At 49.9% G+C, this 14,528-nt stretch overlaps 1 protein-coding gene across 5 annotated transcripts in view; it reads right to left on the bottom strand.

Moving 5' to 3' along the window:
* INPP5E (inositol polyphosphate-5-phosphatase E) overlaps positions 1-14,528 on the bottom strand; it is a 303,275-nt gene that overhangs the window by 156,767 nt on the left and 131,980 nt on the right. For all 5 annotated transcript variants that reach the window (XM_085613085.1, XM_085613094.1, XM_085613065.1 and 2 more), the window contains exon 5: positions 12,476-12,600. In XM_085613085.1, coding sequence (XP_085469211.1) covers positions 12,476-12,600 — 125 coding nt within the window. The remainder of the gene's footprint in view (positions 1-12,475; positions 12,601-14,528) is intronic.

Here is a 14,528-nt window from a genome sequence, read left to right as displayed (position 1 = left end):
ATGTGTGTGCCATGACATAAGCCTGTCTCACGGATTGTGGTTTTGTTTGACTGGGAGAGGCTACCCTTGTAGTGGTGGAAGACTATTGCCTTCACAAGGAGCTAAGCAGCACAAACATGGAGGTGACAGTATACCGTGTAGTGATAAGTGGAGCGAACAGGTTGTTTTTAGCCTTGGTCACTGGAGTGAGGCCTACATGCTCACTCATTTTCAAAGTTCTGCTGCTGTGTGCTTATCTCATCCTTGCCCTACATTGCAGTGCAGGAGTGGTGTATCTGTGCACGCCTAGGAAGGGTGCAATACAGGGACAAAGCAGTACTACGCAGTGGGTGCATGTTGAATGCAGGTGCTGGATGTAGTGCAGTGCAGTGCATGCAGGTTAAATGCATGCACTAGGTGTAGGTGTACCTGTGAATAGTACAATACATGAAGGATTCAGTGTGCGCCTATTAAATGCATGTGCTGGATTTATATGTGCCTAACAGTGAAACAGTACCTGAAGAATGCAGTGCTGTGCAGTGAGTGCATGTTACATGCAGGTGCTAGATGTATGTGTGCCTATGAGTAGTACAGTACATGGAGGATACAGTACTGTACAGTGTGTGTATGCAGTATACATGCACTGGGTGCATGTGTGCCTGTAGATGGTACAATACATGGAAAGCCCTGGTTTCCATTTTGGGAGACACAGGCCTGCATGGTGAAGCATGAACAGGAGGTAGAGAAATCCCTCCAGAAAGATTTGTGTATTGCTGCATTCCTGTAAGCTGGGTGAGACACACACTGGGGAGGGGAGACCTAGGCTTCCCCTATTCACTTCCAAGGGTGCTCTTTGATTCAGTGAGACATCTGGAGGTAGGAGCCTGTGCACATCCCAGGAATGAGACGGGCTGATAAGAGAGTCTTAAAGAGTAGTGTGAGGCCCTGGGCTAACCTTCTGATGCATATTTCACTGGGGCGGACTTCCAGATGGGAACTCGAGACACTTCCATGGCCTGTGTTGTGGAACTATCATATTTGGCGTCACTCCTGCTGAGACAGACTACTTTTCAAGAGGAAGATAAAGCAGAGAAGCTAGTACTTCAAAAGAAGCAGAGCCCCAACATAAAACTTCAAAGACTCAGACCCTAAATCACAATTGGTGTCTGTAAATGGACTATAAGAAGGAGAGTTTAAGACCCCAAAAATTGCCATCTGCCAAGCAGCCAGACGGGCTGTGTGAGGAGAGGATGCTCTGAAAGACTTCTGCCTTTGACCAGGACTAGGGACCAAGGCCTGCTAGTCTTCCAGCTTGTTGAGGAGACATCATGGAGCACCAGCACCTGCCTGCTTGCCAAGACCAGGGTGCCCTGTGAGGAAGTGGAGAGCATTGAATTGGGGGTTAACAGTCGGAACACCGTGGTCTTAACAACGGGTTTTCTGACAACGCATATGTGTGGTTAAGGCAGTGCGTGGTCTAGCTGCTAGCTAGATAGAAGACAGTGTAGATGGAAGCAGGAAGACGCCACGGTGAGGTGAGTGGGTTGGTTTCAAGGCAGTGGAAGGGGTTGGGGTAGTTTAGTTTAAGGGACAGCGCGGGGTGGGTGGTCGGGGTAGTGTAAGTAAAGGGGCAGGGTTTTAGGCTTTTGGGCAGTGGGAGCGGAATGGGCAGTCAAGGTAGTTTTTAGGACTGGAATGTAGGGGTAGGTTTCAGGGCAGTGGAAGGGGTAGTTTAAGGGACAGGGTGGGGTGGGGTGTTAGTATAAGTAAAGGGGCAGGAATTTAGGCTTTAGGGCAGTGGGAGAGGAATGGGTAGTATGGTAGTTTTTAGGGCCGGGGGTCGGGGTAGGTTTCAGGGCAGTGGAAGGGGTTGGGGGGGGGGGGGGGGTAGTGCAAGTAAAGGGGTAGGGTTTTAGGCCTTAGGGCAGGGGGAGGGAATGAGAATGGGTAGAGTCAGCGGGAGGGTGTGGGGTTGGGGTAGTGTTAGTAAAGGCGCAGGGTTTTAGGAACAGCGCAGGATGGGGGGCAGTCGGGGTGGTGGGGGAGTCGGGGTAGTAGCAGCCTTAGCCACACATACACCTTTACCATTCCTGCCTATACCACGAAATTACGTGGTAAATGTATGCGTGGTAAAGGAATGCATGGTTAAGACACATTCGTGGTTTGAGCTGCGTGGTAGAGGCACGTGTGGTTTAACCATGCGTGCTTCTATCATACAACCATTGGAGAGATATGGTCAAGTGGAATCCCTGTGTGAGTAAACGGCTGCTGCACCAATGGGATTGTTGCCAGTGTGCAGGACAGAGTCAGCACCCGGCATGCCAGGAGAGGTCAGTTGTGAATTGAGCAGTTTGCTGATCCAGTGTGTAGAGCCGAGTTGGCGAACCCGTATGCCAGGAGGAGCTGCTGTGAAAAAGACTGCTGTGCAGTAAGGACTGTAGCGGGTGGCGACTCTGTATGCCAGGTGGTGCCTCCGCAAATGATTTCACCATGCTGATTGGCTCCTACCCAATGTGCTGAGAGATACGGTGACCCGTATGCCAGAGAGGGTCACCGGGAGCATTGAGAACTGCGTTCTGATCTGCCATCTCCTGCCGGAGAAGTGAGGACGCCGTGGAAGCACCTGCATACCATCGCCCAAGGTGAGAAATTCATGACAGGATTGTTGCAGCCACTCACCACCAGGAGAGGAATGACACTTACCCCGAAAGAGGAGCAGGGAGACTCCATTAGCTTCAGGAGTGCTACTGTGAGTGAGAGAGTATCTGCCTGGGCCGCGTGCGGCTGACTCACCTGAACTCAGCTACAGCTGCTGCGAGTGCCTGCGGCGTACCCAGGAACTCCAGAAGCTTCATTTCTGGCAGTACATAAAAAACTGGTTTCGAGCCTGTTGGCCCCAGGGCAACGTGTTGCTAAACTACAGAGCTGGAACACTGTTGACTTTAAATCAGAGTCAAAGTGGACTACTGAGACTCTGACAACTAGTGGAGCCAATGGTGAATATGGAATAACCAATATCACTAACACAAACAAGGAATGGGATAGGGAATCACCACAGGAACACTAGTGCCTTGCCCTCAAGCGGGACTGTATAATTGTTTGCGAACGTCGTATTTTTAAACTGTTCTGGATAGCGGTAGAAATAAAATACTTCTCTTTTTGTCATAGAAGTGAGTATTTGGCTGGACAATGAGTTATCACTGCTGCTGCACGCATTTTGAGTTGTGAGCCTGTGTTCACTACCCTTTATCCGCACCTACCGACCAAGGGCCTTGGACTGCTCAGACCCCACTAACCTTGAGAGTCCGGTGATGAAAGGGTAGTTGGCTGAGCTACTCGGAATCCAAATTAAGTCGGGCCTGGGGCATCAGGATTAAAAGGCCTCAACCACCATGGTTGGGCCCAGTAGCCCCTGCATGCCCAGTGGCTCTCTGAAAGGGGTTCTGACCCCATCTGTCAGACTGTAAAAAGCTTAGGCAAAAACCAATCATGCAACAGGACAACGACCAAAAGACTAAATTACTTTATCTTTGGTAAGGCTCTTTCTCGTGGATAACAAATAAATGTTACTGCATAATTCTCAGCTTATGAATATCTTAATGCACCAGACTGGAAACATTTTCTTCTAGCAGTAGTTCTCCAACACCACCAGGTGGAGCCACACAACTCCTTTTGACTTTGTCTGCCTCAAAAATGAACACACTGGCCTACGTATGGTTCAGTCTAGCACACTGATGTCAGTTCTTGCACTTTTTTCTTCTTCTGAAGGTCCTGGAGCAGAATCAAACAAGCTTAATGATAGAAGAATAAATTATACTAGAAAAAGAACAATTATATCTCTCAACCTTACCAAGACAGGCATTGCCTGAGAAGGGAAGGAGGAATGAAGGTGAGGATTCTGTAGGAAGATGAAGTATCAACAGAAACAGTGTTATCAAAGATAAGTAACTTATTCGTCTGTTGGATATGTCTTCACGTGCCTCCTTCAGGCTGGAGTTCGTGGTCACCACAGTCCAAAAAGGCTGCATGTGTCACCACACTGGCCCACGGGAAAGGGGGCAGAAATAAGAGGCATCTATGAGTAGGAGTGTTACTTAAGTGAGGTTTGTGACTTTTTTTGAGGTTCTGAGACGTACAGCTTCACGACCGGATTGCGTTCGGGTGTATGACTTTGGTTCTCGCCCAGAGCCTAAACACCAAAGACACTACTTGTCCGGGTGCATCATCAACATCTGTTTCAGTCAGTCATAGCACAGTTTTAACCCTATAGTCTTACATACTTGTATTCAAATAGAAAGAAATTGAAAACCAACAAACATGGCAGCAGAGTGGGGCGTGGCTAGCGACCGGCAAAGATGGCCGCAGCCTAAGGGAGCTCCGGTGACCGCCAAGTATTCCCCGATAATCCTGGCACTTATCCGGCATCGGCGTCGTTAAGGAACGACGACGGGAGCACAGTAATACCTTAAGAGGCCGCAACCGAAGTTTTGACGGAAAAATCGCAACCGGTGCCGCCGGAGACCTGGGGGAGGATCCGAGGCCTGTACCTGGAGTCTGAGCCGGGGCCTCGAGTGACTGAGTACCCGCCCATGAGGGAGGCGAGATCTTCTAGGCGCGCGAGGACCCTGGGCGGATCGGGGACACGCGACGCAGGAGCAAAGTGAACCGAGATCGTAGCGGCCCGAGACACCGCCAGCACTGAGGTAGAGCGCGATTGCAGTCCCGAGAGGCTGCAAGACCGGAGCGGACGCCGCGGGGCGGTGCAGCAGCGTGGGGGGCTGTTCGCCTTGAAACAGAGCGGCAGTCGTGAGAGAATGGGCGCTGGGGCCGCGTATTGAGAAGAGCACCGTGGTGGGCGGCTCGCGCGCACTGCCTGTCATACCTGTGCTCGAGAGGGAAGCGCGGCAGCGTCTGAACTTCCGCATTCACCAGTATAAATCACGTCGCGTGAGAACGACGGATGCTTCACGTTCTAGTGTTTGGGTATACACGTCACTTCCGGGGCTTCCCTTTCCGCTTTCGGGACTCGCGAGCCGGTGGAGAAGCATCGCGGCTATTCCGGTCCTCCTGTCTCGCTTCGTAGAGGAAGAGCCATCTGACTTGAAACCCCTAGAAACCTCCGTGGGTTCGGTCCTTCGAGGGAATTTCTCCACATCAAGGCGGTAACGCGCTTGCGTTTAGTAGATAGGGTTGGTCCCTCTATTTGGAGCTCCCTCAACAGGCCGCTTTTTGACACTCTTCAGCAGCCCTTCGATTTCCTAACATCCCAGGCTCCCGTGTGGGGGGCGATCAGGGGTTTTGCAAAAGCGTTGCGGCATCTGCCTCTTCTTATCACCGCTACACACTAACTGCACCTCCAGTTCTGCTGAGCTTATTTATCTCTGTTGTATTATATGTGTTTCTAACGATAAGGAACGAATATGCTTTAGTGAAAAGCCACAAATAGGTATTGCTTAGGGTTGTGACGAGAACAACCTACACAGTGGCACACGAGTGTACATAATTGGTTGTGCTCTTAACAACCAAAGGGGATGTGCTGTCACACAACAGTCCAGGTCGCCTCTTGCTTCAAAAGGGTAAGAAAAGTAGATACAGACCCTACAATTGCTTATAGCACATGGTATGTTTATATGTAACGTTCTTGTTTCTTTATGCTTAGGATCATCACACTGGTCGTTTAAGTTGTCGTTACCTTTTGTTTGGACAACAGAGGAAGAGGGGAGAAGTACAGGTAGAAATTGGGACAATTGTTTAATCGTTGTTATTTTGCCTATTAAGCTGGCTGTCTGCCAACGTAGCCTTTTGATTGCAGGACTTCATTGGATCTCAGTGAGGCTCTAGAGGTGCTGGAGGTGTGCTGGACCTACCTTGTTTTCTCACTCCCTTGTCTCCCCTCTTCCCCCCATTCACTTGTTCTGCTTTGACCTTGTTGGGCAGACTTGTGGTGAAGGGAATTTGGGAATTATCGTCTGTTCCTGCTTCCTGCCCCCGCAGAGACCTCAGGTGAGACTGACACTGCCCTTGACAGCTTGGCACAGGTGGCCCGCGAGGACCAACATCGGATACAAGGTCGTCGAAGCGCCCCACGGCTGCATCGGCGGGCTGGCCGTGAAAGGAACGGAAGGGTGAAGGGGCAGAGAGGGCGCCCCGGCAGCACCAGACCCCCCCAAAAAAAAACACAGCGTCAGGCACAGCTGAGAGAACCTGGGGGCCTCATACAAAGGCCAGCATGGCAATATGGGACTAAACTGAAATTCCACTAACCGAAGAAGAAAGTGGGTTCTACTGGCGGAGGAATCGGCAGCGAGGCCACGGGGACGGACCACTGCACAGCTGAATAACAAGACCAGTCCCGCCTAGGGAGCACGGAAACGTCTTCCAGCCAGTGCAGGTTAGATCCAAGCAGGAGGGAGGTAAACTGTGACTGGTCGGTTGCCCGCGGCCTGGGAGCCTTCCAGGTACTGGCGCAGCGGGAAAACCGACAGGCAGCACGTGGGACGACAGCCCCGTGGCAGGCAGCGGCGATTACCGACTGCGACAGAGCTCATCCCGGAAAAATGGGAGGCAGGGGCCCACGCACGAACACCCGGGGCAAACTGGAGAAGTACGCCTACGCGAAGGAAACGCCGACTGCCGTGTCTAGCAAAGAGCCACAGGAAAACGCAGCGAACCAGGGGGAGGCGAGCAAGGTGACGCTTGAAGACATTATGGCCGCGCTTTCTCAGGTCCAGTCCACAGTGGGCACCATATCAACCGATGTGTCTTTTTTGAGAGACGACTTTCAAAAGATGGCGGCACGAGTCACGGAAGTGGAGCAAACAACAAAATCCCTGGTTGGGGATACCACAGCGCTGCTTCGGAGGGTGACACACCTTGAGGCTGAGAACAAAACTATGGCGGCGAAGCTCGACGATCAGGAGGGGCGCTCCCGCCGCAATAACGTCCGAATTACGGGCCTTCCCGAGAGTGAAGGGGGTCAGGCCATGGATTTGTACGTTGAAGACCTCGTCAAGACACGACTCCAGCCGAGAGGATTATCCAGCTTCTTCTCGGTTGAACAGGCGCATAGGGTGCCGGGTGGTCGGCCTAAACCGGGGGCACCCCCAAGGCCGGTGTTAGCCCGCATCTTTAACTTCCGTGACCGGGATGCCATTTTACAAACTGCGAGAGTAGCCCCGCCAATTCGTGTGCACAACTCGCTCATCTCCTTCTTCCCGGACTTCACAGATGCAGTTACTAAGCGCCGCAGAAGCTTCCTTGAGATAAAAAAGGATCTCCGAAGTAAGGGCCTTGCGTATTCAATGTTGTTCCCAGCGAAATTACGAGTAGTAGCTGATGGAAAAACGTGGTTCTTTGATCGCCCGGAGGAGGCCCGAGAGTGGCTTGAGGGGTGGCGACAGGTGGAAGGACGACCGCGACCAGGCAAACATCAGCAGCGGCGACGAGTGGAGGAGAGCCCCGAGGATCGTGAACAGACACGAGAAGGAGGCGCGGGAGGTAGAGACGGAGCACTGAGAAGAGACACCAGGGTTCTAACATAACGGCGCACGCAGACACAGAATATGATGGTAGTGTAATGCTGCCAGAGTTGCTGGTCGGTGGGGGTCGCCTGCGATCTTCCACACGTGGTAAGCGGGCGGACGAGGACCAGCCGGTGCAGGGTACACATGGCGGCCTTAGAACGGTCGCGAAGAACACTGGCCCTAAGGAAGGGGATAGACTGTGGTGAACACCGGACTTCCCACCCCGACACGCAAGTACTGTTACTGGGAACGGGTATAAAGCGCTCTGCAAAGTTGGGGTAGCGGGTAGTTGTAAGTCCGTCTAGCAGGGAGGCAGGGTGGAGGGTTGGGTTTTAATGTTGTGGTTTGGTTTTATGTTTTCACGTTTTGTAAGCAGGCACTTGGTAATGATATGTCCTCACATGAGACTGGCAGAGACTCCTTGCATAAATATCCGGCCCCTTAACTGTACGTTGTGATGGTTATGGCAATGTCGCACTCGCAGTTAACTGTGCAAGGGCAATGGGCGGACAAAAAGGTTAATTCCCTAACACTAATGACGTGGAATGTACGTGGCCTGGGGGATAAAATCAAGAGGGGTCTTGTGCTGCAGTGTATTAAGCGAAGCTCCCCGGCTGTTGTCCTGCTGCAAGAAACGCATCTCACGGGGAGTGCGTGTAAGGCGTTAGATAGATGGGGGTTCAGGATGGTGGTACACTCAGAGTTCATGTCAGGATCCAGAGGGGTGGGTATCCTGATACGTAAACAATCGCCACTTCTAATACACAAGACAAAGACGGATACGAGTGGCCGCTTTGCGGCACTGGTGGGACAATGGGAGGGACACTCTATCAACATTGTATCGGTGTACATCCCCCCCGGCGCTATAGACAGTTACGCTTCTGGCCCTGAGTGACTTCCTCCTTGATCTCCCGGAGGGGGAACTGCTGATTGGAGGGGACTTTAACGATGTGGTGGACGGAGATATGGATCGGCACCCTGTGAGGGAGCGGGCGGTGGGGGGGGACGCGGCTCGGGGGGTTTCTGGAGGCAATGGGGCTGGTGGACGCCTGGCGTCATCGGCACCCCGTGGAGCGTCAGTTCACTTTCCACTCTGCGGTGCATAATAGTTTGTCAAGAATAGACCACTTTGTGGCCTCCTCGGAAAGCCTCAGACACGTAGACTTAGTGGACATTAAGCCCAGAAGAATATCAGATCACTCACCAGTGGTCTTAACGTACACGTATCGTCAGGGGGGACAGCAGCAAATATTTCCCATATTTCCGGGCTACTTGAAAGTTCCCAGGATTCTGAAATCCATAAGCAAATCCACACAACAATACTTCAGGGAAAATGCCGGGTCGGTCGACTCCCCGTCCACCCTCTGGGAGGCCTATAAAACTGTGCTCCGAGGGCAAGCAATCTCCGCTATATCAGGCTATAAGCAGGAACAGCGGCGAGAACTCGATGCCTTGGAATCAGAGCTCCAAGAGGCAGACACACAACATTCACAGGACCCAACTCCCGATACGGCCCGCGCCTTGCGCCACCAACAACACTTGCATAGGGAGCATCTGAAGGGGGTGACTGTCAGCAACAAGACATAAAATATACGAGGCCGGTGATAAGGCAGGGAAGCTGTTAGCGTGGCTCGATAAAAGGGAGAGAGATAGGAAATGGATAGCACAGATTAGAATGACGGATACTGTAATGAACGCTGACCCACGAGCCATAGTCGCAAGGCTAGCGCAACACTTTCAGCAGGTATACACGTCCCAATCAACGATGACAATGGAAGAGGCGCTGACCTATATCAAGGATATTGCGATGCCCAAGCTCGCCCCAGAGACAGCCCTCACATTGGAGGCAGATCCTTACAGACGGGAAAGGCGTTAGGACCGAATGGAATCCCCATAGAGCTTCACAAAAAGCTGGCAGGGGCAATGGCCCCACACCTACTAAACACGTACTGTGATAGTCTGACGAAGGGAGAACTCCCGCGGGATCAACGTGTGGCCACAATAGTGGCGATCCCGAAGCCAGGGAAGCCCCCAGAAGAATGTACATCATACCGCCCCATTTCCCTCATTAATGCGGAGGCTAAAATATTAGCGAAGGTCCTTGCGCTGCGGCTTACTCCGCATCTCACGGCCCTGGTCCACCCGGATCAATCGGGGTTTATGCCTAATAGGAACACGGCGTTGAATCTGAGGCGACTGCATGGAGTGATGGCCCGTGTGCCTTATCTTCCGGAACCAGCAGTTATCCTCTCATTGGACGCCCGTATGGCGTTCGATATGGTGGAATGGCCCTTCCTATTTGCGGTGCTATCACACTTGGGGTTTGGCCCACGATTTTGTGCGTGGGTGCGCCTACTCTACACAAAGCCGCTGGCCCACGTAGCGGCTAATGGCCACATATCCAAGGACTTCCCACTGTCCCGAGGCACGTGTCAGGGTTGTCCGCTGTCACCGTTATTGTTTGCGCTAGTGCTGGAACCACTGGCGGCATGGATCAGGTGGGAGCCGCAGATACGCGGACTGCGATGGACAGCAGACTGAAAAGAACAAATATCACTCTATGCGGATGATGTTCTGCTTTACCTGGCCTCACCCAGACGCTCCATCCTGGTACTTCAATTTATTTGAACAATTTGGTCGCGCATCAGGCTCCACTACAAACTGGTCCAAATCAATACCTTTTGTATTACGGGGCCCGCCGCCGCAGCTCCCAGAGGATTGCCCGCTGCAGATCTCGGTGGCGGGATTCCGATATTTGGGAATCTACATCACAGCGGATCCCGATGAATTCCTTAAGCAAAATCTCATGCCTCCCCTGGAGCGTCTCAAAAGAGACGCCGCCCATTGGGGGACTCTCCCCCTAACGCTGCTGGGAAAGGCAGCGCTTTTTAAGATGATGGCACTGACCCGATTCCTATATTCACTCGAAAATGCGCCGTACCCAGTGCCGTCCACCTACTTTAAACGCATTGCGGCTCAGGTCACGGGGCTGCTGTGGGGGAACAAACCGGCACGCATCGCACAGCGCAAGCTCAACAACGGGTGGTTTGATGGGGGCATTGCGCTACCAGACATCCAGCTCTATTACTGGGCGGCGCATTTGAAAGTCATTAATCAATGGGTGCATGCTCCACAGGCGAATCCCGCCTATAAGACAGATAGATGTGGGCTCGGGGCTGAAGGCATGATGTCCGCACTTTATAACAGAAAGCGTACACCACTGCTACTCGGACCCACTCGGCAGACGGTAGACATCTGGCACGAAGCACACAGAAAGCTGGGATGGGCAGGAAAACTAACACAGCTCACCCCTCTGTGGGAGACACAGCGGTTGGGGGGCTTGGGGCATTGCAAGGGCTTTGACAAGTGGGATGCAATTGGAATATCAACAGTGGGTGATATGTGGCATAAGGGAGGGATCGCCACGTTCGAGCATCTCAGGGCACAATAAGACCTGGCGCCCTCTGAGCGCTTCAGATACCTTCAAATTCGACATGCGCTGTAGGCGGCCATACCACCCGGCGCGGAGGTCCCTGTGGCCACCCCCTTGGAAGACAGACTTCTGACAGATTGTATGTATAAGCGAGCCATTTCTTTCACATATAGAAAGCTAGTGAACAACCTCCCCGACCCTCATGGGGCGCTCAGGGGAAAATGGTCGCGAGATGTAGGCGATTTCGACGACTATGAATGGCGGGAGGCGTTAGCATCACCGCGGGAGGTGGGGATACCGTCTAGGCTAAAACTTGTGCAACTAAAAATCCTACATAGAACTTACTACACTAGACGTATCCTATACACAATAGGGTCGGCATCACATCCGTACTGCCTGAGACGCTGTGTGGAAGAGGGCACCTTCCTCCATACCTTGTGGGAATGTCCAAAGATAGTGGAATATTGGGTAAAAGTGATGAAGACCATATCGCAAGTGGTGGAAATATCGTTGACGCCCCAGCCTAGAAGATGCATTTTAAATGTATGGGAGCCAAATGACCTCACGCGCCCAGCACAGGAATGGGTAACAATGGGGATAATGGTGGCAAAGCGCAACATCGCACAAAAATGGGGAGGGAAAGAGGCACCGTCACTTGTCGCCTGGTGTGGAGATCTCGATATGGCTATGGTGGCAGAGAAAGCAGTGTTTATAAGTCGGGGCTGTCCGGGGAAATGGAACAAGATATGGGGGGCATGGAATAAATACAGGGGATACATTTGTGAACCCCCCGAACTCGAAGCAGAGGAGGACTCAGATAATGAAAACGGAGGAGAGCTGGAAATGTAATGTGAAGACAGTTACCAGTCTAAGGAAATGGTGCGACTTTATAAAACCAAGTGCCATAATTTTCAGTACTGCAAAGGTACGGTTTCTATGTATAAGCATCAATATGTCAGAAATATATGTGCCTTGAACATGAAAATAATAAAAACAGTTTTAAAAAAAAAAACATGGCTGCAGTGCTCTAGATCAGTGTTCAAAAGCTTAAAAGAAATAGGAACTGATGTCTTCACACAGGTGTGGTGCTTATATGTGGCTCCATTGCCTCACTTCCTGGGCCGGGACAAAGCCAACACGTACCTGAATGATTCCAAATAGTGAGGGACATGAGCACTGCTCAGAACATTTCCAGATCCAGTCTGGTGCCTGGGGATATTCTAAAGATGACAAATCAGCAGCAATAAGTATCCATAAGAATACTAAAATCACTGAAAAGGATACCCTGCAACATATAAGGAAGAATGAAGAGCTGAGTTCGAAATGGGGAGGGTGGGACTCTGATTAACGCCATTCCCATAATGGAAATGAAACTTACACAGAGATCCAGGAAGAAACTAAATACTCGAAAGGTAACTTGCAAAAAATGATTCCTGCAAACTGTGATCTCTCTGTCCAGTAACCACCATTTCCAGCCCTGGTTGTAAAGCAAAAATGTAAATGTGAAAATCTTTTATGCAGTCACTCTACAAGCACAAACCTGAACAGAACCATATGAGGTCTCTTCTGATGAAGACTGACAGGTATAGCACCCCGTGGGCATTGGAGAACAGAAGCACATAATGAGGTCCGAGAGACTCCTGAAGCCGAATTTCCCATTCTCTTCTTTGGGGAGAAAAAAAAGAACATTACCTTTGGAGAAGAACAAAAACCTGTGACGAGATATGGCTATGCAAGCATGTCAAAGACAATAACTTTCTCTAATAATCGCTTTAATTTTGAATTATATTTTTGTTGATTACACCTCTAAGTTCTTTGTACTGGTTATAAAGCGGCTTTTCATCCTTTCTGTTACTACAATGTATGGTAACAATCTTTACTACTTACTTTTCCTTTATCGCTTATTTCTGATAGAGAAATCTACACTTATGTTGTGTGTGCACTACTGCTCCTACTGTGGAGTAGATCATTTGAAAAGCAATAAATAATCAATTTAAGTGAATGGATACTCATCTGAAAATACACTATACCCTTATAAGTGCTACAACCCATTGACTTGGGTTCTGCCCTCAGCGAAGATGAGTGAACTACTCCTAATAGATACCTACGAGGTATGGAGGGGGCAGGGGCGCGTGTGGGGCAGAAAGAGTAACTGATAAAGCAGGATGTACAAATTTCATCAGAGTGTAAGTGAATAATTTACATTTCTACTAGGCCCCTTTTAGCTCCATATCAGGAGGCCTATCACCAGGTCAGCCTGTTTACAAACTGATGAATGTGCTTATTTATAGATGTATTTACTTTCATATTTTTCTACAGCGCCATTGCACCGGAAGGTATTTGAGCACTTTGCAGAGAACTGCAGGTATATATATTTACGAAAACAATTTGAATTCAGTAACACACAAAGAAGGGATTGAAAGATGAGAAGAGAATAATGAATCAAGTGGTGAGGAAGATGTATCAATAAGAAGGGGTGAGAAAGGGGTAGAGGCAAGGAGATAGTTGGAAGAACAGGAGATCTACAGTGGAGAAAGGGCCAAGAAAACCAGGAAGCAAGCATAAGGTTAGGCAGTAGGGGATCAACATGTTTAAGTTACACATCCCTGAGAGGAGGAGTATGAGATTCAGTCAGATCGTTACTCATATATGAAGCCTTTCTACAAGAAACACTGTGGTTAGGAAAATGGTGGTACCTTAGGATGGTGACATTTTGACAGAGCAAGGTGATGAGGGTGACTTATGTCGAATAGGTCACTATATTGCACATATTTACAATTTAAGGCATAATGAGGCCTAAATTTAGAATTTAATTAGGATCGCAGGATTGTTCCCTCAGTGTCAAAGCCAGAATCAGAATCCAGATATCGTGTTACAACGCAGTTCTACCTTCTCCCAGCAGCTGCCATCTCCAACAAACAGCGTGCACCCTGAATGCTAGCCATTAAAATACAGATATCCGTACTGTAAACTATGCTAGTTTGCAGCCCATTTCATTTTTGGGGGAGTCATAGATGCTAGTGATTAACAGCCATCCTACTTTCAGCATTTGCACATCTGATCAATTAACGATCTTTCAAGGATGAAACATGGACAAAGGTCCCTGAGCCTCAAGGATCTAGAATGTTGAATGTCCTTATTCATAATCTAACACCTGACACCAATCACAAGCAGTTCAGGAAACGTCAAAAAACTGAACCTTTTTGACTTTCAACCAAGTTTTGCACAGACTCTTGAGTAATTTAGGTGGATCACCAGACATGTTTTTCCCCCCATCTGATCACTTCTCCATCTTCATTCGTCAAATGTTTCTTTTCAAATCACCTTCACCATTCTGAAGTAACTAGAAAGCTACAGGCAGCACTTTACAAAACACCAAAATAATCTCCTAAACAGTTTCAAGCTCCCCTGTGGTTTAACTTGAATGTGTATATTCTGTTCAGAATGGCCTGACAGAATTGATGTTCGGGCAAATATACCGACAGGATTCAGATAGCTTTGGAATGGATATGCAAAATGTCAGTTTAGTAACAAGCGAAAAAAATGTAACACACCACACTCATTCTTCGGTACAACCATATATAAACACGTAG

The sequence above is a fragment of the Triturus cristatus genome, chromosome 1_2, assembly GCF_964204655.1.
Source record: "Triturus cristatus chromosome 1_2, aTriCri1.1, whole genome shotgun sequence".
Classification (NCBI taxonomy): domain Eukaryota; kingdom Metazoa; phylum Chordata; class Amphibia; order Caudata; family Salamandridae; genus Triturus; species Triturus cristatus.
Note: the sequence above shows the minus strand (reverse complement) of the source record. Positions and strands in the feature narration are given on the sequence as shown.